We start from the raw sequence: 26,858 nt of genomic DNA on the forward strand, positions 1-26,858 counted from the left end.
CTGGCAGGAATGTATAACTTTTGTAATATCTGCACTTTGTTCCTCAAATGTTGCCTGTCCGGTATCATGTCTTTTAATGAAGGACTCCAGTCTATCACAGCTAACTCACTCTTTATACCTTCTTAGTTTCCTTTGTTTATATCTAGGTCGCTAATCTTGAATTGAACTGCTTCACTTTCCTGCTTAATGAAGCATCCTATCTCCTTTCCCTGATGGACCTTGCATAACAAGATTATAAACTAACTTGTTCTCTTTGTGTAGGATAGCCTGTTCCATATTTGGCTGCTTAATATATTGGTCCAAAAAGCCATTTCATGCACACTCCAGGAATTCTTCCTCCACAGTGTTATTGCTGATGTATATGCAGCTTTAATTTCCAGTTTGGTGTTGCTCCCTACAGCTCCCTGATGTTGTTTTGTGAAAAACATAAATGATTTGGAAGAAAATATAGGTGGGCTAATTAGTAAATTCGTAGATGATACAAAAATTGGCAGAGTTGTGGATAATGAAGAGGATTGTCAAATGATACAGCAGGGTGTAGATCAGTTGGAAATATGGGTGGAGAAATGGCAGATGGAGTTTAATCCAGGCAAAATGGAGTTTAATCCTGTACCAAAGTTAAGCAAGGTAACGTGCCTCAATGACTACCGACCAGTGGCTCTGACATCCATCATCATGAAGTGCTTTGAGGGGTTGGTCATGGCACGCATCAACTCCAGCCTACCAGACAACCTGGACCCACTGCAATTCACCTATCGGCGAAACAGGTCTACAGCTGATGCCATCTCTCTGGCCCTACACTCAGCTCTGGAGCATCTGGACATTAAAGATACATGCGTTAGACTATTGTTTATTGACTACAGTTCTGCCTCAATACAATAATCCCAAGCAAGCTTGTCACCAAACTCCGAGACCTATGACTCAACACCTCCCTCTGTAACTGGATCTTTGACTTTCTTACAAACAGACCGCAATCAGTGAGGATAGGCAGCAATACCTCCAGCACGATTATTCTCAACACTGGTGCCCCACAAGGCTGCGTCCTCAACCCTCTACTCTACTCCCTATACACTCACGACTGGAATGGTGTCATGACAACAACCTTTCCCTCAATGTCAACAAAACTAAAGAGCTGGTCATTGACTTCAGGAAAGGGGGCAGTGTACATGCACCTGTCTACATCAATGGTGCTGAGGTCGAGAGGGTTGAGAGCTTCAAGTTCCTGGGAGTGAACATCACCAACAGCCTGTCCTGGTCAAATCACGTAGATGCCACAACCAAGAAAACTCACCAGCACCTCTACTTCCTCAGGAGGCTAAAGAAATTTGGTTTGTCCCCTTTGACTCTCACCAACTTTCACCGTAGAAAGCATCCTATCTGGATGTATCATGGCTTGGTATGGCAACTGCTCTGCCCAGGACTGCAAGAAACTGCAGAGAGCTGTGGACACAGCCCAGTGCATCACGGACACCAGCCTCCCCTCCTTGGACTCTGTCTTTACCTCTCACTGTCTTGATGTAGCAGCCAGCATAATCAAAGACCTCACCCACCCGGGACATTCTCTCTTCTCTCCTCTTCCATCGGGTAGAAGATACAGGAGCCTGAGGGCATGTACCACCAGACTTAAGGACAGCTTCTACCCCACTGTGACAAGACTATTGAACAGTTCCCTTATACAATGAGATGGACTCTGACCTCACGATCTATCTTGTTGTGACCTTTCACCTTATTGCACTGCACTTTCTCTGTAGCTGTGACACTTTACTCTGTACTGTTACTGTTTTTACCTGTACTACATCAATGCACTCTGTACTGACTCAATGTAACTGCACTGTGTAATGAATTGACCTGTATGATTGGTTTGTAAGACAAGCTTTTCACTGTACCTTGGTACAAGTGACAATAATAAACCAATACCAATACCAAAGTGTGAGGTGTTACACTTTGGGAGGTCAAATGTAAGAGGTAAATATTCAGTAAATGGCAGAACCCTTAGGAGCATTGATGTACAGAGGGATCTTGGGGTCCAAGTCCATAGCTCTCTGAAAGTGTCAACACAAGTAGATAGGGTGATAAAGAAGGAGTATTACACAAAAGGTGCTGAAGGAACTTATGGCATACTTGTCTTTATCAGTCGGGGCATTGACTATAACAGTTAGCAGCTCTATAAGAACTTTGCAGCACTATGAAACTTTGATTAGGCCACATTTGGAGTATTGTGTGCCCTTCAGTTTGCTGCATTTCAGGGAGGATGTGGAGGCTTTGGAGAGGGTGCAGAAGAGGCTCACCAGGATGTTGCCTGCATTAGGGAGTATTAGCCATAAGGAGAGGTTAGAGAAACTTGGACTGTTTATTCTGGAGCACCAGAGGCTGAGGGGTGACCTGATAGAAGTATATAAAATTATGAGAGGCATAGATATGGTGGATAGTCAGACTCTTTTCCCAGGGTGGAAATTTCAAATATTAGAGAGCATAGCCTTAAGCTGAGAGGGGGAAAAGTTTTTTTTTACATGGAGAGTGGTAAGTGTCTGGAATGCACTGCCAGGGGAGGTGGTGGAAGCAGATATGATAGCAATATTTAAGAGGCATTTAGACAGGCACATTAACAGGCAGGGGGAATGGAGAGATATAAACCATGTGCAGGCAGGTGGGATTAGTTTAAATTGGCATCATGGTCGGCACAGACATTGTGGGCCGAAGGGCCTATTCCTATGCTGTACTGTTCTATGGTCAGTGCAGACTCGGTGGGCTGAATGGCCTGTTTCTGTGCTGTATCTATGACTATAATGATCCAAAAATTGAAAAGCAGGACCGTAGAGGTAACAATTTAGCCTGTAGTTGCTCAAACTCTTTAGATTGCTTTCGGATCCCTTTTTCTTCTTCACTTACAGTCACACTCTCCTGTCTCTGAGCACATTTCAATTCCAAGATATTTAATCTAAGAGGGCAAAGAAACAATCTGCTGGAGGAACTCAGTGGGTCGAGCAGCATCTTTGAGGGGAAAGGAATGGTCGATGTTTCCAATCAAAACCCTGCATCAGGACTGAGAGTGGCGAGGGAAGATCATCAGTATAATGAGGAGAAGGGGAGCCATGAGACAGGGGCCAGTGGATGATTGGTGGACTGAGGAGGAGTGAAGTTTGAATGGCAGGTGGAGGCAGGTAGGGCAGGGGGAAGGGTGGAGTTGGGAGACAGAGGCTGGGGGGGGGGGCTGGTGGCAGATGGAGCCGGGCAGGGGGAGGGTGAAGGTGGGGATAGCTGCTTGGAGCTGCTTTGTGCGAACACAAAGGCTACCAGTGCTGGAATCTGATAACTAAGGAAGGTGACATTGGGAACCATAAGGGGAGAGAGCAGATGGGGGAAAGGATCCGGTGGGTGAAATGTGTGGGTAGTAGGTGGATCAAACCGGGAGGGAGAGGGGACAAAAATGGGTGATAGGGAGCTGGAGGAGGGGTATGAGAAAAGGGACAAAAATGGGAAGACCAGAGCTGGATTGGAAGGTAAGGGAGCTGGTGGGTGGGAGGTAAGGGTTACCTGAAATTGGAAAATTCAATGTTCATACCATTGGGTTATAGATTTGTCCAGGTGGAATATAAGGTGTTGCTCCAATTCCAGCATAGAGTCATACAGCACTGACATGGGCCCTTCAGCCCAATTGGTCCATGCCGACCAAGATGCCACATCCAAGCTAGTCCCATTTGCCAGCGTTTGGCCCATAACCTTCTACAAGTTTCCAATCCATGTACCTGTCCAACTGTCTTTTAAAAGTTATTATTGTATCTGCCTCATCCACTTCCTCTGGCAGCTGATTCCACATAGATACCACCTTTTTTGTAAAAAAAAAGTTGCCCCTCAAGTTCTTATTAACTCTTTTTCATCTCACCTTGAACCTATGCTCTCTACTTCTTGATTCCCAACTCTGGGAAAAAGACTGAGTGATTTTATACACCCCTGTAAGATCACCTCTCAGTCTCCTACTCTCTGAGGAATAAAGTCCTAGCCTGTCCAACCTCTCCCTATAACTCAATACCTCAAGTCCTCAGCATGTGCAGACTTTTGTATCTCCGTTTAATCTCAGGGGTTTGACGGCTTCCTGAAGCAAATGATGTGGATGACTTTCTCTCTCCCTGATGTCTCGCAGTATCTGCTACTTGCACTCTAGCTCCCTGACATGATGCTGAAGAGCCTTGAGCTGCAGACATTTACTGCAAATGTAGTTGTCTTAGACAACAGTGTTCACAAACTCCCACATATTTTAGCAGCATCATTGCTGAGTTGATCATTTTGATCTTTTAACAATAATAATAGTGTTGCTATGGTGATTGATACAGGAGAATGGGCCATCTACTCCCGAAACCTCAGAGTTTGGTTTGAACGTGTCCACCATTAAAGTTGGAGATGGACTTCATCCCAGAGGGGTAGGTTCTGCTTTGGTCATTTTTAGACATATGAATGTTAGGTGAGAAATTCCAAGTAACAGTGCTGATAATTGTGCATGTTTTCTTGATTTTTATTTTGTTTCCTTTTTTAAATTGTTCTCAGGGCCAGATCATTGATTTACGTGGCATGATTCAAGATGCTGTTAAAGATTCATCGAATGAAATAGCAGTAAACAGTCTGAATTACAACCAAGACCCATCAGTGAGTCAGAATATGAATTGTGTAAATGTATTGAACATAGTGTTCCAAGTTACCTTTCATCTAATGGAATGGATGATGTCAGATTTTTGAAATTATGACTTTTTTTTAAATTGATCAAACAATAATGAACATCAACTCTTAAATACTTTGTTTTAAAACATAGTTCCATAAATAAAAGGGCAAGTAGGCATTTGAATTTTCTTTTATTTTCATTGATTGGTGCTTGACTTTTATACACATTTTTTTAAATGACCTAAAACTACTCATGCATTTCTTCTTGAAACTTTATCTTATGTTGGTAGGAGAGATTAATAAAACCTCTGGGTGCCTTCATAGGAACAACTGGTGAAATGAGAGATCTTGCTGTTGTTATTAGCAGGGTAAGCCATGGAAATATAAATTTCAAAATGTGTATCATGTAATTTTGAATAACTAGGATGTGTAATGGAATTTAAATCAGTCTGCACTTTAATTATGTTATAGATGTGTGAGCCTTCAACATGCTAAATGAAGATTAGACACTCATAACCTAGTGCATGATCCAGATTAATAAAAAATAGACTTTATACACCTAGCTGTTGTTTGGCAAGTATTTACGACCCCTTTCAGTATAGGTAGCTTCAAGCAGTAAGTATAACACATAAGCATTAAATGTAACATAGTAGCAATGGAAAGGTCAACCCTGTAAACCTAAATTGAATCGGATCATGATACAAATATGCAAAAGGCCCATCTGATGGAAGAGCCTCTTTTAGATATTACCAGGATCTTTTGTGGCTATTTTAAAACTTCACACTGAAAGAGTCTTTTATAGATGAGTCCAATAGTTCCTATTGAGAGAAATTTAAAATAATATTTTCAATTTCAAGGAAAATTTTATAAAATTGGATTTTTTTATATTTATTTAAGGATATCTATCTTCATAATCCAAATGTGAGATGGGATGACATTATTGGATTGGAGCCAGCCAAACGACTAGTTAAAGAGGCTGTTGTATACCCTATTAAGGCAAGTTATTTTAAAAAGAAAGCTTGACCTCTGTTTATGTCTTATTCAAATGATGCTTAGTTTCATACTTGTTATCTCCTAGTATCCTCAGCTCTTTACTGGAATTCTGTCCCCCTGGAAAGGACTGTTACTTTATGGGCCGCCAGGTAAGGGATTTGATGACCTGTCATTGAGAAACAAGTTCTTTATTGATAAGTTTCCAGTCTTTTTTTTGGGTAATCCTTTAGAACCCACTTCACTTCTGAAGTGGCTGATGAGGCCAATGTGCGATCTGCAGGCATTGGGGTGGGAAGTATTTGATGCATTTCTAGGCCGATGCATTTCCTCCATCCACCTTGTTAACTGCTGCCTTCATGAAGTTCAGACAACAAGGATGCATATTTTGGATGTTTGGTATTGGGTATGTGAATGATGTGGCTCGCCTGTTGGAACTGGCTAAGGGTAATTAGAACCTCAGTGCTGAGGATGTTGGCCTGGGAGAGAATGTTGATCTTTATTCACCTATCCTATCAATGGATTTGGTGGACTTTGCAGATGTAGGGTTGTTGGTGCCTCTTCAGTGTTTCGGGGCACCTGCTGCAAGTAATCAATATCCCTGAAGCATACAGGAGGCAGGGGATCTCTGCTGCCCTGCAGACTGTGAGCTCTGTGCTAGATCTGAAAGCTTGGCCTTAGAAAACATTTTCCTCAGACAGCCACAGCTGGCATAATGGAGGCAGTGGTGGATTTCATTATCAATATCTGCCTTTACTGAGAGGTGGCTCCTGAGATTTGAAACATGGTCCACATTTTCCAGGATCTTGGACCATATAGTTGGGGACAGTATTGTGCAGCAGGGACAAGTTGGTACAAGGCAACAACATTAGAATGAGGACACTGGTCACCAACAATTGCTCCATTTTAGATCATCCAACTCAATCTAGGTAAGGACAGATCAAGCCTAGGACAACTTTTGACTACATACTTTGTTAACCAGACCTCTGTTAATCTTTGGAATGTATAATTTTATTTTTTTCTTTCCTTCATCGTCCTTTTCTCATAGGGCTGACTTTTGAAGTATGGACCCATGAAGTTGGCAAGCTTCCAATTCTGTTTGTGTACCTAGGGAATAAATGTTGACAGGCCATTTATCCACAATGGGTAATGCAGTTATGCTCACTCAGCTGTCAGCTACAAATACATACTGTCATCCATGAGTGGAAATGCTGACTGATTCTTTTTCTTTTGCCACTTGCCATTTCAGTGTGCTAAGGGTAATTGGAACACCTTTAGCTGCTCTGAGGCTACATTTAACTAAGTCGGCACCAAAGAGGAATGGAACTTAGGTTTTCTGTTTCATGTGGAACTGAGCTGCACAGGATGGTACATTTCACCTGTTAAGTCATTGGTTCAGTAAAGAATCGGTTCCCAAATGTTACATCAGAGTATTTTACTTGATGTTCTAGTCCATGAGCAGCAAGCTGATATAGCTTATGATTATATTATGTTTCCATTGTTGCTATAACTTTGTAAACTATGCAAAGATTATGATTTCTAAAAGAAGTGTTTTTTCGATGAAGGTGGAAAAAAATCTTTTCTTACAGTGTCACCTTGTGTAATATTAATAACTGCATTTTGTTAAGGTACCGGAAAAACATTGCTTGCAAAGGCTGTGGCCACCGAATGTAACACAACCTTCTTCAACATTTCAGCCTCTACCATTGTCAGCAAATGGAGGGGTGATTCTGAGAAACTTGTCCGGGTAAGGAGCATTCAATGTATTGTCACGTGTTTTTCTACAACAACTGTTTTTATGTTAAGCTTCTTAACTGTAAGTACAGTTAATGGAATATGTGATTATGGCACTGACCCATACTGAAAAGTCCATATTTAGCTTATTTTTGTCAATGGGAAAAGAAAATATTGGTGATCTTCCTGACCATTATTTAGTGAACCCAACAGGAATATTCAGTTATACCCCGCAAATTAGCCTCAATATCCATGGTTAATCAGTTTTTTCATATCTGCCGTCAAACCTGCACAAGAATAATAAATAGCTGGTTTAGGAAATCAAAGCAGGACTACAGATAATATATCATAAAGGGCGATAGATTTGGTTTTCTGGAAGAGTAAGATTAAGTTGATTGGAGGGGCTTCTTTATCCAAACCTATCTTGTGATTAAATTTTTAGCTTGTACATCTTGACAAGAGGTCCAACAAAAGACTGTTAGAAAAGAAACAGCCTTTCCCAGACCAATGTTGGTATCATCAGCACTAGATATTTCGTGAAATGTAACTGTGCCACCCTTTGGAAACTGTTCAAATAATGTTCCTCTCCCTCTCTCCCTGACTGGATAGTATTTTTCTTGTTCTGACATTTTTTTGAAGTGTATTCCTTGTGTTTCCCAGGTGCTGTTTGAACTTGCTCGATTTCATGCTCCCTCCACCATCTTCCTAGATGAGTTGGAATCAGTAATGAGCCAGCGTGGTAGTGTTCCAGGGTCAGTGCTGTTGATCATTTGAAATTTTTAAAAGCTTTACTACCATTTATCTCATATTTCCAAGTTTATTTCTTTGTAATTCCTCATATCATAACTTCTTTGCAATGAGTTCCATCTTTTTAAGAGCAGTGAATTGATTGGTAAAGATTGTGGCTACCAGTTTCTCTTTCCTTACTCCTTGCGTATCTGCAAGAATAACCCATCTGAACATATATTGATGGTCAGAAAGAGAGGAGAAGTAGGGATAATTACTCTGACTTCCAGAATGATAAAGAAGAAAATATTTTTAATTAATGACACATCACCATATCGCTAGATTGTCACAAACTCGAGACTGGCTTGGCAAAGATGCCTCTTGAATTAATTTTGCAAAAGGCCAATCCTCTTGTCTTTTCATTACTGCAGCCAGTTTCTTAAAAGAGTGTGATGTACAGACTTCAGCCAAGTTTATCACATCTATCCCTTTGAACTGAGAACAACAGACTGCAGTTGCTGGAATCTGGACGAGAAAATAGATTACTGGAAGACTCTGTGGGTCAAGCAGCAGCTGTGGAGGAGAAGGGATGGTCGACATTTCGGGTCAAGACCCTGCATCAGGACAGAGTGTATAGAGGGGACTTAGCTGATACATAGAAGTGAGAGGGAGGAGTGAACAGAGGCTTTCGGGTGATATGGATGGAACCAGATGAATTGGGGACAATGGGTAGATGGGGGGCTGGGTGGGTGGTTGGTGGTGGAGAGTGTTGAGACAGACGCTGTTTTTTTTTCTTCACATCTGTTTCCACCTGTCACCTAACAGCCTCTGTCTCAACACTCTACCTCCCCCATTGACTCCATCTGTCGTCATCACCCCTTTCCCCGCTTCATTTGGTTCCACCTATCACCTACCAGCCTCTGTCTCGCCCCTCCCTCTCATTTCTGCGTACTGGCTGTCTTCCCTCTGTCCTGATGCAGTGTTTTGACCTGAAACATTGACCACCCCTTTGCTTCCACAGATGCTGCTTGACCTGCTGAGTTCTTCCAGCAGTCCCTTTGAATTGTTACCACTTTTTAAAAAAAAATCCTGTCTCTTGCATTTGCATTTTTCACCAATGCTGTCCTGAACCAGCCGCAGACAAGTACAAGAGGGTCCCAGAAACACTTTTCTCCTACAAGCATTTCTGTTATGCCTGTCAATCTGCTACTTACGATGTTACACAAGGCATTGTGCCATTCCTGTGCCCTAAGAGGAAATGTTTTCCTTGCATGAAGAACCAAGCTTTATTTTGACTTGAATTTCAATAACACGTATTTTTTTCAAACACCACCCTTATGGGGAAAAAATGAATAATAATGGCTTAGAAAAGAAGAAAGATTGGAATCATAATGCTTTAGCAGAAGTAAGTCTTCAGCTAGTATTATTGGGAGGAAAACTTAATGGAGAGCAATGCATAAAATAACTAGAAAATAATAAATAAAACAAAAGGTCTCTGAGGAAACCATTTTAGTCTTCCATTACAGAGGAGAACATGAAGGAAGCCGACGGATGAAGACCGAACTCCTGGTCCAAATGGATGGCTTGGCTCGATCTGATGATCTTGTCTTTGTTTTGGCAGCTTCTAACATGCCTTGGTGAGAAACACGTTTTTATAGTTTTATCCCTACACTGATTTGTCCTCTTTGGCTCATTCTTGATTTACTTCTGTTCTTTTGTTTATGAGCTATTATTCAGTAAAGTCATCAGCAAACTAGGTCAACATATGCAAGTTTGCTGTATTTGTAATCACTCTTGATTTTGTTGTCTGAAAGCCTGTGTGACATAAGTAAATTGGTTTATTATGTCACATGTACCGAGGTACAGTGAAAAACTTTGTTTTGTCATGTCATCCACACAGATCATTTCATCACGTCAGTGCACTGAGGTAGTGCAAGGGAAAACAATGACAGATTGCAGAATATAGTGTTACAGTTACAGAGAAAGTGCAGTGCAGGCAGACAGTAAGGTGCAAGACCATAACGAGGTAGATTGTGAGGTCAAGAGGGAACTGTTCAATAGTCTTATAACGGCAGGATATAAGCTGTCCTTGAGCTTGTTGGTACATACTTTCAGGCTCTTGTATCTTCTGCCCAATGGGAGGGGGGAGAAGAGAGAATGTCCAGGGTGGCTGGGGTCTTTGATTATGTTGGCTGCTTTACCAAGGCAGTGAGAAGTGTGGACAGAGTCCATGGAGGGGAGGCTGGTTTCTGTGATGTGCTGAGCTGTGTCCACAACTCTCTGCAGTTTCTTGCGGTCTCGGGCAGAGCAGTTGCCATACCAAGCCAAGATGCTTCCTGATAAGATTCTTTCTATGGTAAATCTATAAAAATTGGTAAGGGTTAAAGGGGACATGCCAAATTTCTTTAGCCTCCTGAGGAAGTAGAGACACTGGTGAGCTTTCTTGGTCATGGTGTGTAGGTGGATGGACTAGGACATGCCATACGTTATGGATGAGTGACAACTTTACTCAGTTCGATATTAGGACAACAAAAATCATTCTGTTTTGCTGCTGTAAGAAATGTTCTGCTTCAAATGCTAAATTCCCTCTTTGGCTACTCTTGACTGAACACCATCCTCCATCCAGGGTTCTGGTACATTATGAAGACTGCTTATATTCAATAACTGCAGTATTAGCTATCATTATTCTTCTGATGTCACAACATAATTAAAAAGTTTACAGACACCACTGTAACCTAATTACTGCAAGAATTTTTTTAATTAGTACTCAGCAAGAGGGAGAGACTTGGGTTACGGGAAGACTAATGGGGTGGTGGAAATGGGTAGGCAATTTTTTGAGACAGCAATCCTAATTCCATTAGATTCAGCACAGTAATGGACAAGGATAAAGCTAGGTCAGGAATAAAAGCTACACATCAGGGTAAGGTCAATTTTACCAGGCTAAGATATGATTTAACAGAAGTGGACAGAAGGCAGCTAGGTGAAGGTAAACTGGAGCTGGAGCAGTGGAAGACTTTGATGGAGAAGACAGTGAGAAGGCAGAAGATAGTCTTCCTAATAAAAGAAAGGGAAGGATTCCAAATCTACACACCTTTCTCCTCCCACACACCCTACTTATGAAATTTGAGGAACATAAGGCCAAAAAACAAACACACTGCAGAAAGCTTCCAGAAGAGCAGCTGTTGGGCTGAAACTTAAAAGGAAATTGGGAGGCAAATGGGAGTGCATACAAATATATGACAGGTAAAATTAGGAAAAACCCTGTGATGTTTTAAGAATACATGGAAGAAAAGGAGATTACAAAGGAAAGAGTAAATTCTATTAGAAGCCAAAAAGATGTCCTGTATTTGAAGGTGGACAATTTATATATTTTTAAACAAATGCTTTGGGTCTTGCTTTCACAAGTAGAGTTCAGATGGTGACGTTAAGGAGAAAGAATGTGAAGTTTTAGAATTGATAAACATAGAGAAAAAGGACATATTAAGTCTCTGGGCATCTTTAAAAGTGGTTAAATGCAGGTCCAATCCCAGGCTCTTCAAAGAGAGGAAATAGTTCTTTATCATTTTTTTCAATCATCTTTGGCTACATGCATAGTGCCAGAGGACTGGAAGATGGCTAACGTGGTACTGTTCTTTGAAGAAGAAGGGATCTGCCTAAGAACGTACAAGCCAGTCATCATCCATGGTGGACAAATTATTGGAAAAAGATCTGAGAAACAACATTAATCAACAGTTAAAAACACCAAATGCCAGAGATACTCAACAAGTTTGGCAGCATATGTGGAGAGAAAAATCGTTAATGTTTCAGGTTGATGACTTTCCCAACAGAATCAGCATTTAGAGAGACAGAAGTTAATTGAGGACAGTTTGTACATGTCTTTTATTGATTTATTATTTTTCTATTAAACCTTGTGTTTTGGTCTTAGTATCTACAGTCTATTGGAGGATTTTGTAAACTTTTGGGAACAGTTAATCATTGTATTAGGATATTTAATGGGGTTTAATTGTGAGAGATTATCAGGGATGAAGTATCCTGAAAGAGTTGGTAATGATGAACAGGAAGCCCATTTAAGTCAAAACTGTAGGGATGAAGCAGATTCCATTTTTCGATGCAATTCTGTCTATACAGGCAACCTCCATGTTACAGGGGGGTTGTGTTCCTAGGGAGCGGTCTGTTATGATTTCCCATAATGTAAAGCTATGTCATCTGCGCATGTGTCAAGAAACGCAAATTGAAAAAACAATTGAAATTGTGTTTAATTTTTTTTCCACATAAATTCTGTGAGAGTGAATTTTATTTCATACCTCAAAGTTTTGAGAAGTGATTAGTGAATTGTCTACCCGAATGGCCATTATGCGGGGGTCATCTGTATTTATCAGAGAAAGTAAATGAAGGATGGGGTGATTAGGATCCAAATTGGATATCTATTGGTGGAAGCAGAAGACATGGCTGAGGTAACAAACAAATGTTTTGCATTAGTGTTAATTGCAGAAGAAGACTTTTCCAAAGCTATGGTAAAATAGGAAGTTGCCAGGTGTTTGGATAAGCTGGTAAGGGGGTACTAGAACGTTCCCCAGCGGGATAGGATGTATCCAAAATTGCTTTTAAAAGGGTGGTGTCAGAGTTCTAGAGGTTTGTAAAGTTTCACCCAACTTTTTAAAAAAAAGTAGAAAAGGAAGATAAAACTGGAAATTGCTGGCTAATTAATTGGTCGTGGCGAAGCTTTTAGGAATAATGAGAGAAAATTAACAGGTACTTGAACAAGCCTGGATTATTAAAGCTGAGCAAGTTGACTATCAGGCATTGAAATGGAGCACATTGAGACCCAAATCTAAGAATATAAACCTTTTAATTGGGTCATACTGCCAGGCTGCTATCTAGTTTACTTTGTGAAAATTTATAGTCGGTGCAAACTGTGGTTCTATTTACATGAAATCAACATTAATGTTTTTTTTGACTTAATAAAATATAGTTGCTGTATCTGAAATTGAAATATAGCTGGTTCAACTGTGAAAATTTCAATATGTGATTTATTTGATAAATTTTAATATATGATTTATTTGGTACATTCCCACATTCAAACAGCCTGCAAATTAAATGTTGATGGTTTATTGGCATGGAATACAGTGTTACTGAACACAGATTCATTCATACTAGCAGAATAGGATAGGACAAAGTTGTCAGAGGGAACCTTTGAAGCATGCAACATTTGTAAGATGTGAATTGCCATGCACAGTTCCTTCAGGGTTTTTACTGAAGTTGTGGCAAGAGGTTGAAGGGGATCCTTCAAAAGTTCCAAGCAATAGACTCATTGACAGCAGTCTAGACGAAACTTCTGAATGCCTTTTATACAAATTATCTACTGATACTTATCCACTTTTTGCAGGGAATTGGACCATGCAATGTTACGGCGACTGGAGAAACGAATTTTGGTAGATCTTCCTTCCAAGGAAGCACGGCAGGCAATGATCTTGCACTGGCTGCCTCCTGTGAGCAACAGTGGTGGTGTAGAGCTTCGGACTGAACTGGATTATAGTTTACTAGGACAAGTGAGTATTACGTTGACATAAACATAATTAACTGTGTGTATTGACATTATTGTATTGGTTGTTGATGCAAGACAATGATTTTGTTATTGATTGGTTGTAATCTTCAAGATCCTGATATACACTGTAGCAGGATGGACTGAGGGGTGAAAAGGTTTTTACCAATGCTGTTTAGCCTTTGGAACATAATTTTAAAAATTATCCCTGGCTGACAGGTCTTTTCTGGTTGTTTTGAACCTCTGGTTGCTTGATAATAGTGGTAATCTAGAAAAATATTTAACTTATAACAACCTCCCAAGAAAAAATATAAATTGAAGAAACTAAATAATCTGAAAAAGAGGCAGAAAGAGAAAAATATAATGAGGAAGAATGGTAAGGTTTGTAATAGGTAGCTACTACTTATCCTTTGACGGAAAACAGGGTAGGGGAGTTCAAAACTAGAGGGCATAGGTTTGAGAGGAGAACGATTTTATAAGGGACCTGAGGGGCAACTTTTTTGTACTTGTATGGAATGAACTGCCAGAGGAAGTCATAGTGCCGGGTGCAATTATGACTTTTAAAAGTCATTTGGACAGATACGTAGGTAGGAAAGGTTTAGAGGGACATGGGCTAAACACAAGCAAATGGGACTAGCTCAGTTAAGCAACTTGGTCGACGTGGACTAATTGGGCCGAAGGATCTGTTTCCGTGTTGTATAGCTCTATGACTCTACAACTCAATAACTAAGAAAAGATATGTATGTAATATTAAGTAAACCAGACAAAAGAATCAAATGGCATAATTGCTCAAAAAGACTAGAAAATTTCGACAACCGGGAAGGAACCTTACAAAAATAAAGTGGACCGGAAAGGCTGAGGACAGAAAGGAGGCAGACAAAGGGTTACAATTACAGGAACAGGTTACTGGATATTAGAAATCTGAAATGAAAACAGGAAATTCATTTCATGGCCCACAAGGTAATTTCTTTAAGTGTGTTCGCTGTTGTAATGTTGGAATCATGGCATTGTAGCGGTTGCTACCGCGGAATAAAAAAAAGACTCTACTCGGAGGGTTGCCAAACAGAACTGGTTTATTTTCCCGCCTTGCGCGGGCCCTTTAAGGGAGAAAACTCCCGCCCAAAAAAACCGGCAATGACGTAAGTCCTACATCATCAGGACTTTCCCGCGCGCGGGTTCTCCCCGTCGCTCGGAAAGACGAGGCCCGCCGCCATCTTGGGCCTCGTCGCTCCAACACCGCGCGACCCGACTGCCGAGCCGGTTCGCCTGACTAGACGGTGAGTCGCCACACAACCCCCCCCAGAACCGGCGAGACAGTCCCCAAGGTCCGTGGGCTGTGCCAGCTGCCGCTTAGGGGGGCGGCCTCTGCGTCGCAGTGTGGCAACTTCGACAGGCTGTTGCAGATCCAAATGGGCCGGTTTGAGGCGGTCCGCTGTGAAAACCTGTTCCCTGCCTCCAATGTCCAAAATAAAAGTGGATCCGTTATTCCGTATGACTCGGAACGGTCCCTCATATGGTCGTTGCAATGGCGCCCGAGGTGTGCCCCTGCGATCGAAAACAAACTTACAGTCCCGTAGTTCCTTGGGCTGGCAGGATGGGGCTTGACCGTGCCATGAGGTGGGAATCCAGGCCAAGGCGCCAAGCTTCTCGCGCAGTTTTTGTAGGACTGCTGGGGGTTGTTCCCCTTGGTCCCGAAGGGCAGGTATGAAATCCCCGGGGACAACTAGTGGTGCCCCGTATACAAGCTCAGCTGACGAAGTGCGGAGATCTTCTTTGGGGGCAGTGCGTATGCCGAGCAGGACCCAAGGCAGCTCATCAACCCAGTTAGGACCCTTCAGGCGGGCCATCAAGGCCGATTTTAGATGGCGGTGAAAACGTTCCACCAACCCGTTTGATTGAGGATGGTAGGCCGTGGTGGTGTGCAGCTGCGTCCCTAGCAGGTTCGCTAATGCAGCCCAGAGACTGGAAGTGAATTGGATGCCTCTGTCTGAAGTGATGTGGGCCGGAACGCCAAAACGTGAGACCCAAGTTGGGAGCAGCGCTCGGGCGCAGGAATCAGTTGTGATGTCAGTCAGGAGGGGGTTGCCTCAGGCCACCTCGTGAACCGGTCCACGATGGTAAGGAGGTACCGGGCTCCTCTTGAAACCGGCAGAGGGCCCACGAGGTCGACGTGTATGTGGTCGAACCTCCTACGTGTAGGCTCGAACTGCTGTGGTGGGACTTTGGTGTGTCGTTGGATTTTTGACGTCTGGCAGTGCGGACAAGTCCTGGCCCACTCACTGACCTGTTTGCGCAGGCCATGCCAGACAAACTTGCTGGCGACCAGTCGGACAGTAGATCTGATGGACGGGTGCGCCAACCCATGTACCGAGTCAAAAACGCGTCTCCGCCAGGCTGCAGGGACTGTAGGGCGGGGCTGACCAGTCGCAACGTCGCAAAGTAGGGTCCGCTGACCTGGACCAACCAAGAAATCTTGGAGCTGTAGACCCGAGACTGCGGGTCTGTAGCTGGGCAGTTCATCGTCGGCTTGCTGTGCGTCAGCCAGGGCCGTGTAGTCGACACCCAAGGATAGGTTGTGGATGGTTGGTCTGGAAAGTGCATCAGTAACAACATTATCCTTTCCGGAGACATGTTGGACGTCAGTTGTGAACTCGGAAATGTAGGATAATTGTCTCTGCTGACGAGCTGACCAGGGATTGGAGACTTTGGAGAAGGCAAAGGACAGAGGCTTATGATCGGTGAAAGCGGTGAAAGGCCTGCCTTCTAGAAAGTATCGGAAATGCCGGATCACCAGATACAGCGCTAGAAGTTCCCGATCAAAAGCGCTGTACTTCAGTTCGGGCGGTCTAAGGTGTTTGCTGAAAAATGCCAAGGGTTGCCAGCGGCCTTCGAGTAGCTGTTCCAGTACCCCACCCACCGCGGTGTTGGACGCGTCTACCGTGAGGGCAGTCGGGACGTCAGTCCTGGGGTGTACCAGCATCGTGGCGTCTGCCAGGGCGTCTTTGGCCTTAACGAAAGCAGCCGCAGCCTCGTCACTCCAGATGATGTCCTTGCCCTTACCAGCCAGCAGCGAGAACAGAGGGCGCATGATACGGGCTGCTGCAAGGATGAAACGATGGTAAAAGTTGACCATCCCAAGGAATTCCTGTAGGCCTTTGACTGTGTCGGGGCGGGCAAAATGGCGGATAGCATCCACCTTGGCGGGTAGGGGTGTTGCCCCGTCACTGGTGATTTTGTGGCCGAGGAAATCGATAGAGTCAAGTCCGAATTGGCACTTGGACGGGTTAATCGTGAGGCCGAAATCGCGGAGGCGGGAATACAGCTGGCGGAGGTGGGAAAGGTGTTCCTGGCGGTTACGGCTGGTGATCAGTATGTCGTCCAAGTAAATGAACACGAAGTCCAGGTCTCGGCCTACCGCGTCCATCAGCCGCTGGAAGGTCTGCGCGGCGTTCTTAAGGCCGAACGGCATCTGAAGGAATTCGAACAGGCCGAATGGGGTGATAATCGCAGTTTTGGGGACGTCATCCGGATGGACCAGGATTTGGTGGTATCCCCTAACGAGGTCCACTTTGGAAAAGATGCGGGACCCGTGTAAGTTCGCTGCGAAGTCCTGGATGTGAGGGATGGGATAGCGGTCCTGGGTGGTGGCGTCATTCAGCCTGCGGTAGTCACCGCAGGGCCTCCACCCTCCGGTGGCTTTGGGGACCATGTGCAGGGGGGAGGCCCAGGGGCTGTCTGACCTGCGAACAATCCCCAGCTCCTCCATGTGACGGAACTCTTCCTTTGCCAGGCGGAGCTTGTCTGGAGGTAATCGCCGTGCTCGGGCATGAAGGGGTGGCCCTGTGGTAATGATGTGGTGTCGTACCCCATGTGTGGGCCTAGAGTTTGTAAACGAAGGTGCCAAAATCGATGGGAATTCGGCTAAGAGCTTGGTGAAATCGTCGCCAGAAAGGGAAATGGAGTCCAGGCGCGGGGCTGGTGGGCTGATTTCTCCCAGGGGATAGGTCCGGAGAGTGCTAGAGTGAACTAACCGCTTCCTTCGCAGGTCGACTAACAGGTTGTGGGCCCGAAGGAAATCGGCTCCTAGGAGTGGTCGGGCGACGGTGGCAAGGGTAAAGGTCCAGGTAAAACGGCTGCCGCCAAAGTGTAATTGAAGGGTACGGGTGCCGAAAGACCGTATTGTTGTACCGTTGGCGGCATTGAGTAGAGGACCTGGTGGCCTGTCACGAGTGTTGCGGCCTGTCGGGGGCAAAATACTGACCTCCGCTCCAGTATCAACGAGGAAATGCCGTCCAGATTTCTTGTCCTGAACGAAGAGGAGGCTCTGTCGGCGGCCAGCCGCCGTAGCCATCAGCGGCGGCTGGCCCTGGCGTTTCCCTGAAACTTGCAGGGTGGGCGGCATCGACGGGCCTCCACACCTCACCTCTGATGGTAGAAGCACAGCTGGTCACCCGTGTCGTCGTCTGCGTTCCTGGGGCGTGGCTGCTCGGTTGCTGGGGCCGGGTGAGGCGGGCGTTGGGCTCGCGGCCTGGTGATTTGACTGACGGACGAACCGCTCTCGCGCTTGGCCCTCCACAGGACATCTGCCCGGGCGGCCACCTCACGGGGGTTGCTGAAGTTGGCGTCAGCTAACAACAAGTGGATGTCATCGGGGAGCTGTTCGAGGAAGGCCTGTTCGAACATCAGGCATGGCTTGTGTCCCTCGGCCAATGCCAGCATCTCATTCATTAGGGCGGATGGGGATCTGTCCCCCAGGCCATCCAGATGAAGCAGGCGGGCGGCGCGCTCACGACGGGAGAGGCCGAAGGTCCGGATCAAAAGGTCTTTGAAAGCCGGGTACTTATCTTCCTCCGGAGGCGACTGGATGAAGTCTCCAACCTGGGCAGCTGTCTCCTGGTCCAGAGAGCTAACCACATGGTAGTACTTCGTGGAGTCGGAGGTGATCTGCCGAAGGTGGAATTGCGCTTCGGCCTGGTCAAACCAGACGCTGGGCCGAAGTGTCCAAAAGGTGGGCAGCTTGAGGGCCACTGCGTTGGCTGCTGCGCTATCGTCCATTTCGCGGGTCCAAAAGCCGTTTGGACCGTCGGGGTCACCAATGTAGCGGTTGCTACCGCGGAATAAAAAAAAGACTCTACTCGGAGGGTTGCCAAACAGAACTGGTTTATTTTCCCGCCTTGCGCGGGCCCTTTAAGGGAGAAAACTCCCGCCCAAAAAAACCGGCAATGACGTAAGTCCTACGTCATCAGGACTTTCCCGCGCGCGGGTTCTCCCCGTCGCTCGGAAAGACGAGGCCCGCCGCCATCTTGGGCCTCGTCGCTCCGACACCGCGCGACCCGACTGCCGAGCCGGTTCGCCCGACTAGACGGTGAGTCGCCACAGCATAAAATTTATGCATCGCAAACTTGCACTTAGCAAAGTGATAATGACCAGATAATCTATTTATGTAATGCTGATTGACAATGAGCATTGGCCAGGTATAACTTCCAGGATTTTCTTCAAAATGGTGCCATGGGAGCTTTTGTATCCAAGTGAGAGAGCAGATGTCTCATCTGGAAGGTGGCACCTTTGTGTAGCACTCAGTCCTTTACAGAAGTGCCAGCTTAGATTTTTTTTTGTGCTTAATTGTCTATAGTGGGACTTGAACCCATAATCTTCTAGTTTAGTGGCAAGTACCCTGCCTACTGAGACATGCTGACATTTGCAGTGGCAGGAACAGCAACAATATGAGGGTCCACGTTGATGGATGCTAACAAACTCGAAGCACTTCAGAACATTGATCGAACCAATGCACATTGCTTTCATTACCATCTTGTTTTTTTTCCATTACTGTTTTTATGACTTCATTTTCAACTAAACTGTTTTAATCTAAACTGCCCTGTGGGTAGTTTTGTCAAAATGCTCCCAATTCTACAATGTTTTAAGTTAAAATTAAACCATTATCTTCTTTGTATTACATTCTAAAGGTTTCAGCCCAGAAAGTTTGGATTTAACAAAAATTCAGCTCTATTCCTGGAATTATACTTCCATAATTCACTACTTCCTCCAACAGGAAACTGAAGGCTACTCTGGTTCTGATCTCAAGTTGGTTTGCAAAGAGGCAGCTATGCGACCTGTGAGAAAAATCTTTGATGCATTAGAAAATCACCAAACAGGTATGTTGAAGCAAATCTCTAGGAGAAAATTTCAGCTACTAATCAAGAAAGTGACTCAAATTATAATCTAATTATGTGCTCGAAGCGCATTTCTGTGGTTTCCAATTAGCTAAAGATTATCTTTATTTTGTATTGATGAACTCTGAAAGAGAAATAAGAGTAGTTGCTTGTTGTTTAATTTGTCATCGTGTCTTCTGGCTTTGTAGAACTAGATGACTTGCCTTGTAAGTTTATTACAGCCTTAAGCCTGATACTTGGCTAACTGTACACAGAAAATCGGTGCTCAGGCCTTGCGCCAATTAGAGGCGGAGATTAGGGTGCTGTGTGTGGGACTGGGAATTCCTGATGTTGGTTATGTTTTGGTCAAAGCAGTTTGATACAAGTTTAACCCTGGTTGGCCATTGCAATAAGATGGGTGGTGGACTTCCAGTTCATAATCTGCATGTCATACCCCATGGGATGCTACTATTTTCATTGGGTTTATGTTTCAGTATATCCCAATGCTGTAAGTGTGCTTCTATATTCCAAAAAAAATAAAAACTGTCATTTCTTTTACTTTAAGGAAAAAGCAGTCTGCCTGTTTTTCATCTGGAAACAATCTCCACAAATGATGTTCTCGATGTGATAATTCATACCAAGCCGTCTGCTAAGGGTCTTGGTCAGAAATACACTGCCTGGCAGCATGAATATGAGTCTGTATGAACTGAAGGATGCAAGAAACAGTAACCTAGACTTGCTCATTGTCCCTTTCAGACTGAAGGTGGACTTGTTATGAACACCTTCCACTGCACTTTCAAATTGAAACTGTTCTCTTTCAAAAGCACACTGGCGGCTAATCATTTGAATGTTTGCAAGTTCTGCCATGCTGGAAAGCCAAAGGGAGAAACTTTTCTGAATGTTCTTCTAGATCGATGAGGACTAAAACTGTGAGATCTAAAGTTGAATTTTCAGACAACAGTCACCAAGAACAACACCCACAAGTGCAGCTCAGTGATTTAAGAGTATGTTGGTAAAGTCTTCACTGTGAAGAATTTTACAAAGTACAGAGATACATCCAACAGAGAAAAAGAATCCTTTTGTAAAGTTTTACTGGAGAGCAGACAACCAGCCAACACTCACGTCACAACTGTGATAAGTCACTAGATGCTAATTTGAGGAAAATTAATAAATTTTGGATTTTTCTGGAAATTGAGGTTTATTGATTCTTTGATCTATTCACCACTCATTGCTGCTACATGACATAACAAAACTAAGTTGTGTTCTACAAGGTTGGAGATGTTATTTGCTTTATTGGTTGTCATTGTACCAGAATTTTTTTAATTTAAATTACTCTTAAATATGTGGATTTTAAAATACTTATTGAGAAAACAGTTCCCATCTGTAAGTCAACAGTGGGACAAGAAAATGTTTTACTGCCTTTAAAGTTCGAGTCCAACATTATTCTTGAAGACCAGAAACATTTATGGTTTCTAGTTTTTTTTATATAATAAACTACCAGGCTAAAAAATGGCAGGACTTTTACTCTTTTAAAGTTTGCTAGTTATACAGAGCTAGGTGGGAATATGTGCTGCTGAGAATAAGGCAATGTCAACGCCACTAAGTCATATATCAACCTGACTTGAGATGTAATGCTCCTGTGTTATCACTAGTAGGTCAGAATCCTGGAACTTGCTACTTTAACAGTGGTAGGGGCATTGCCTTTATGATGGTTCACCACCAGTTAAAGATGGGCAATGTATTATTGGCTGTGTCAGCATCACCCACATCCTGTAAATGAATGAAAAGGCTGGAGTTAAATCATGCCATGTTCAATTGATCTTGGTGTAGATCCACAACTTTAACTAATACTCTTAAATACCCTTTAAGAATGTATAGTCCTTTTTGGTTTTCCTTTCAGCTAAGTAAATGTGGCGTAAATGTAGTAACTATTGTAATGACTGTGTTTTATTCATTATATTTAATAAAAGCACCCACAGAAATTGTGCTTTGATAAAATGTGATCTTCCAATTAACTTGGTAATCAGAAGTGTGACCACAGGAAGTACACATACAAGGTTTTAACAATCTCTAAGCTCAGTGTTAAATGTGCATTTCTTGGGCTGAGTTAGTTGCCCTATGAGGAAAGGCTGAGGAACATGGATGTATATTATGTGCTTTAGCAGAATGATGGGTAAAAGGTGTAAATGTTTTTGTTGGGGCATGCAAGGTAAATGCAGGGAGACAATTCCCCGAATTCCCAATTTCTGTGAACTGGGTTGGTGCTGGAGGGAGACAGTATCCTGGTATCTTGGCTATTGATCCATTTATCCATCACCATCAGAAATAGGTTGTCTCTTCTGTAGCAGTGGGTACAATGGTGGCACAGCACTTAAAGTAACCTCATAACCTAGTGACTACATTAAAGGTCCAAGACTGTATCTCCTGTGGCAATTATGGGAATTAAGGTTAATAATCTGGAACCTGAAAAACACAGCCTATCTTAGTAATGGGGAACCACAGGATATTGCAAAAACCCATCTGGTTCACTAATGCCCTTTGAGGGGGAAATTTACCATCTTTCCACAGTCTGGCTTATAGGTGACTCCAGATCTATAACAGTGGTTGGTTGTGTTCAGGGGTAATTGGGGATGAGCAATAAAAACTGGCCTTGTCATGAAAAAAACGTAGGATCCTATGTTTCAATGTGATTACCTCTCCTTCATCTAAACTCCCCATGGTACAACTCTGTCATCCCAGGAATAATCTAGGGCTTTCTTGCCTCCAAAGCAAGTCTACCTTTCCTAAATAGACCAAAACTTCTGAATTCTCCAAGCATGGTGTTGCTAAAGCCTTGTTCAGTTGTAGTAAGATTGGGCCCAGACTGGTCATCCAGTTCTGGCAAATGCCAGAGAGGCTGGTGCACTCAAAGGTGCGTGGAAAGATCTTTGTGAAAAAAATTAAATGAACCAGCAAATGTAATCAATGACAACATAACAAATATTCTGTCCACTCATTTTGATTTCTATTCCCTCTGACCTGTATGTTATTTATGATGTTACTGAGTCCTAAATCGTGAAGCTTCATCTTTTAACAAGACTTTATCCCTGATTTCCATTTAAAAGCATAATTAATTGTCCAGTGATGGGTAAACTAGATAAGCATCAACTTGCTAACATTTCATAAATATGGACAAAAATAATCACTCAAAAGAAAAAAGAGCTGTGAACCATATAAAAACAAAACTCAGGAGGCCAATGCTGCTAAATATGTGAAACTGATTTGTTCCATCCTTCTCCACAGAGTCAAAGTAAACCTATTCCTTAAAGACTGCACATTCACTAAAGATATTCTTGGTTCTAAAAATGAAATCACGTCTCCAGAGCCCAAAATGATCAACAAGAGGTAAATGTTCTTATTGAGGAAAGCAATCCAGAACAGGAAGGGAAAAAATGTCAAGAAAAATTGAAACCAGTAATACTGTATGTATTGGTCCAGCCCAGTTCAATTATTCTATGTGATTTTGTTCCATTTAAAAACAAAATCGTAAAAACAAACAAATTTACAGATAGGGCTACATACAAAATTAATGAAAATGGGGAAACTAAATTATATTTAACTATTTAGATTTTTACTAAACACATTGTACTCAGAAAACATGTAAATTAAGCACAAAAATAATATGGCATCTAACCCATTGCTTAAACTAGGGTAAGTTGTATCCTTGTTGGCCACAGCGAGGTACCAGAGGACTGGAGGATAGCTAATGTTGTACATTTATTTAAGAAGGGCTACAAGGAGAAGCCAGGAAATTACAGGCTGGTGAGTCTTACTCAGCCATGGGAAAGTTATTAGAAGGGATTCTGAGAGATGAGATTTATTTGGATTTGGAGGGACACAGACTGATTAGGGATAATTATCATGGCTTCGTGCATGGGAAATCATTTCTCATGAACTTGGTATTAGTTTTAACATAGTGCTGGAAAAGGATAGGACAGGTCCACAGGTTAGGGTCCTAAACTACAGTAGGGCTAATTTTGGGGGAATTGGGTAGGATCTAGCAGAGGTCGATTTGGTGAGCCCCTTTGATGGGAAAGGAACAAATGGCAAGTGGGAGACTTTCAAGAGGGTGATGTGAAGAGTCCAGGAGCAGCATGTTCCTGTTAGGGTAAAGGATAAATCTGGCAAGTTTAGGAAACCTTGGATGACAAGAGATGTTGAGGCTCTGGTCAAGAAAAAGTACATAGAACAGTACAGCACAGGAATAGGCCCTTTGGCCCACAAAGTTGTGCCAAATTAATTAAATTAGTAATCAAATGCCCAGCTAAACTAATCCCTTCTGCCTACACAATGTCCATATCCCTCCATCTCCTGCACATTCATGTGTCTATCTAAGAACCTCTTGAATGCCTCTATTGATATGTGACTTAGTGGTGTTGGGGTTGCATTGTTCTCAGCAGCTTTCTCTAAAGAAGGAAGCATGCATTGGGTTTACGACTTCAGCGATGTGTGAATCCCTTGCTGACTATAATAAGATTAAGAATACACTTAAGATGGAAATCAGGAGGGCAAAGAGAAGGTATGAGATGGATCTGGCAGGTTAGGGAAAATCCCAGGAGGTTCAATAGCTATATTAAAAGGGCAGCTAGGGAGAGAGTATGTCCCTTTAGAGATCAGCAGGGCCATCTATGCCTCAAGCCGCAGGAGATGGGTGGAATTTTTAATGGTTATTTCTCCTCAGTGTTTACTAAGGAGAAAATCATGGTTGCTCAAGAGATAAGGGAAACAAATGGAGATGTTTTGGAGGACATCATATTACCAGGGAGAAAGTACATAGAGGTGGATAAATCTCCAGCACCTGACCGAGTGCATCCTCGGACTTTGTGGGAGGCTAGAGAAGAAATTGCAGAGGCCCTTGCAGAGATATTTGCTTCATTGTTAGCCACTGGTAAAGTCCCTGAAGACTGGAAGTTGGCTAATGTCGTCCTGTTGTTTAAGAAGGATAGCTAGGGAATAATAGGCCAATCAGCCTGACATCAGTAGTGAGGAAGTTAACTGGAGGGAATTCTGAGGGACAGGATCTACCAGCATTTGGACCAGCAGAGTCTGATTAGGAGGAGTCAGTATGGTTTTTTTTTGTGGAAAGTCATGTTTGACAAATCTTTGAGTTTTTCTGGAGAGGTAACCGAAAAGGTAGATGAGGGTAGGGCAGTGGATGTTGTCTATTTGGACTTCAGCAAAGCCTTCAACAAAGCCCTGCGTGGTAGGTTGGTCTGGAAGGTTAGGTCCCATAGAATGCAGGGATAGCTAGTTGGGTGGATTCAAAATTGTCTCGAAGGTAGTAAGCAGGGGATGGTGGTTGAAGGTTGTTTATTGGAATGGAGACCAGTGACTAGTGGTGTGCTGCAGGGGTCGATGTTGGGACCCTTGTTATTTGTTACTTGTATAAATAATTTGGATGCGAATGCACAAGGCTTGATTGGTAAGTTTGCAGATGACATGAAATTAGGTGTTGTTGATAGTCAGAAAGGTTATTGTAGATTACAGGGGGATCTTGATCAGTTAGGGAAGTGGGCCGAGGAGTGGCAAATGGATTTCAATACAGATGAGTGTGAGGTGATGCATTTTGGAAAGTCAAACCAATGTCGAACTTGTACCATGAATGATAAGGCACTATGGAGTGTAATGGAACAGAGGGACCAAGGAGTACAAGTGCAGAGTTCATTGAAAGCGGCATCACAGGTAGACAGGGTGGTGAAAAAGGTGTTTAGCACGCTGGCCTTCCTCACTCAAACCATTGAGTATAGGAGTTGGGACGTTATGTTACAGTTGTACAAGTCGTTGGTGAGGCCACATTTGGAGTATTGTGTACAGTTTTGGTCACCCTGTTATAGGAAAGACATGGTAAGAGTGCAGAAAAGATTTAAAAGGATGTTGCCAGGACTAGAGGGGCTGAGTTATAGGGAGAGGTTGTCCAGGCTGGGTCTTTATTTCTTAGAATGTAGGAGAATGAGGGGTGACCTTATAGAAATGTTTAAAATTAGGAGAGGCATAGATAAGGTGGTCAGTAACAGTCTTTTCCCAGGGTAGGGGAGTACAAAACTAGGGGGCATAGATTTAGGGTGAGAGAGGAAAGATTTAAAAGAGACCTGAGGGGCAAATTTTTCACGCAGAGGGTGGTGAATGTATGGAATGAGCTGCCAGAGGAAGTGGTTGAGGCAGGTACAATAGTATCATTTAAGAAGCACTTGGATAGGTACATGGAGGTGCAGGGCTTACATGATATGAGCCGAACACAAGAAATTGGGACTAGTTGGGTCACACCTTGGGCATGAGCTGGTTGGGCTGAAGGGCCTGTATCCATACTATCTATCTGTGAGAGAATTTATGTTACAGGGAAATACGTAGGAAATGGAATTGATGGGGTTGTTCCGAGAGCTGGCATAGAATGGGCTGAATGGCCTATAGAGATATATGAAATATGAAAATATGAGATGGCCATGATCATTGGCTTCAGACAAATAACTCGAACCAATTAGATTGACGGGTTTGACGGCTGTGGAGCATGAGTATTGCCTGAAAGGACATGGTGGGAGTTGAAATGCTAACCTCGGTAAGGAGATCATCAATGTCCCGACCTTGCACACTGGACCACCTCTCAGAGGACTGAGTCTACAACGGTGCAACGATTTGCTGGCAGTCAAACCTGGAGCTAAGCTGAGCTGACAGACCTCAAATTACAGGTCTCTGGTTGCTATTGTCTTTCACTCTTCCCTTCCAAGTAAGCTTTCTACACAACTGAGCAACATGCTACTCAGGATGAAGATGGGTGAGGGTGGGAAACAGAAAGGAGGACATGCCGCTGCTCCTGCAGGAGGAAAGCCATTTTCTGCATGCAATATCTCTTCTGTAGGATGGCAATCTGTGTTCATGTGGCATCCCTCTACTGGTGCGGGGGAGCAAGCTACTGCATTACCTGTGTATAGAAATCAGCTAGCAGCTCATATCCAACTTTCTTGTGCTCCTGAAGAACCTTGGCTTTCATCTGCTCTTGATGCATAATGAGAACAACAACCTGCTCACAA

At 43.4% G+C, this 26,858-nt stretch overlaps 1 protein-coding gene across 1 annotated transcript in view; it reads left to right on the top strand.

The window, feature by feature from the left end:
- katnal2 (katanin p60 subunit A-like 2) overlaps nt 1–20,981 on the top strand; it is a 37,494-nt gene extending 16,513 nt beyond the window's left edge. The window contains exons 6-16 of the mRNA XM_052035779.1: nt 4,332–4,418; nt 4,543–4,641; nt 4,944–5,021; nt 5,551–5,649; nt 5,732–5,795; nt 7,272–7,390; nt 8,038–8,129; nt 9,630–9,740; nt 13,490–13,652; nt 19,695–19,797; nt 20,360–20,981. Of these exons, the coding sequence (XP_051891739.1) occupies nt 4,332–4,418; nt 4,543–4,641; nt 4,944–5,021; nt 5,551–5,649; nt 5,732–5,795; nt 7,272–7,390; nt 8,038–8,129; nt 9,630–9,740; nt 13,490–13,652; nt 19,695–19,797; nt 20,360–20,499 (1,155 nt within the window). The 3' untranslated portion in view covers nt 20,500–20,981. The remainder of the gene's footprint in view (nt 1–4,331; nt 4,419–4,542; nt 4,642–4,943; nt 5,022–5,550; nt 5,650–5,731; nt 5,796–7,271; nt 7,391–8,037; nt 8,130–9,629; nt 9,741–13,489; nt 13,653–19,694; nt 19,798–20,359) is intronic.
- Nucleotides 20,982–26,858: the final 5,877 nt, after the last annotated feature.

This window comes from Pristis pectinata, chromosome 2, assembly GCF_009764475.1.
Source record: "Pristis pectinata isolate sPriPec2 chromosome 2, sPriPec2.1.pri, whole genome shotgun sequence".
NCBI lineage: Eukaryota > Metazoa > Chordata > Chondrichthyes > Rhinopristiformes > Pristidae > Pristis > Pristis pectinata.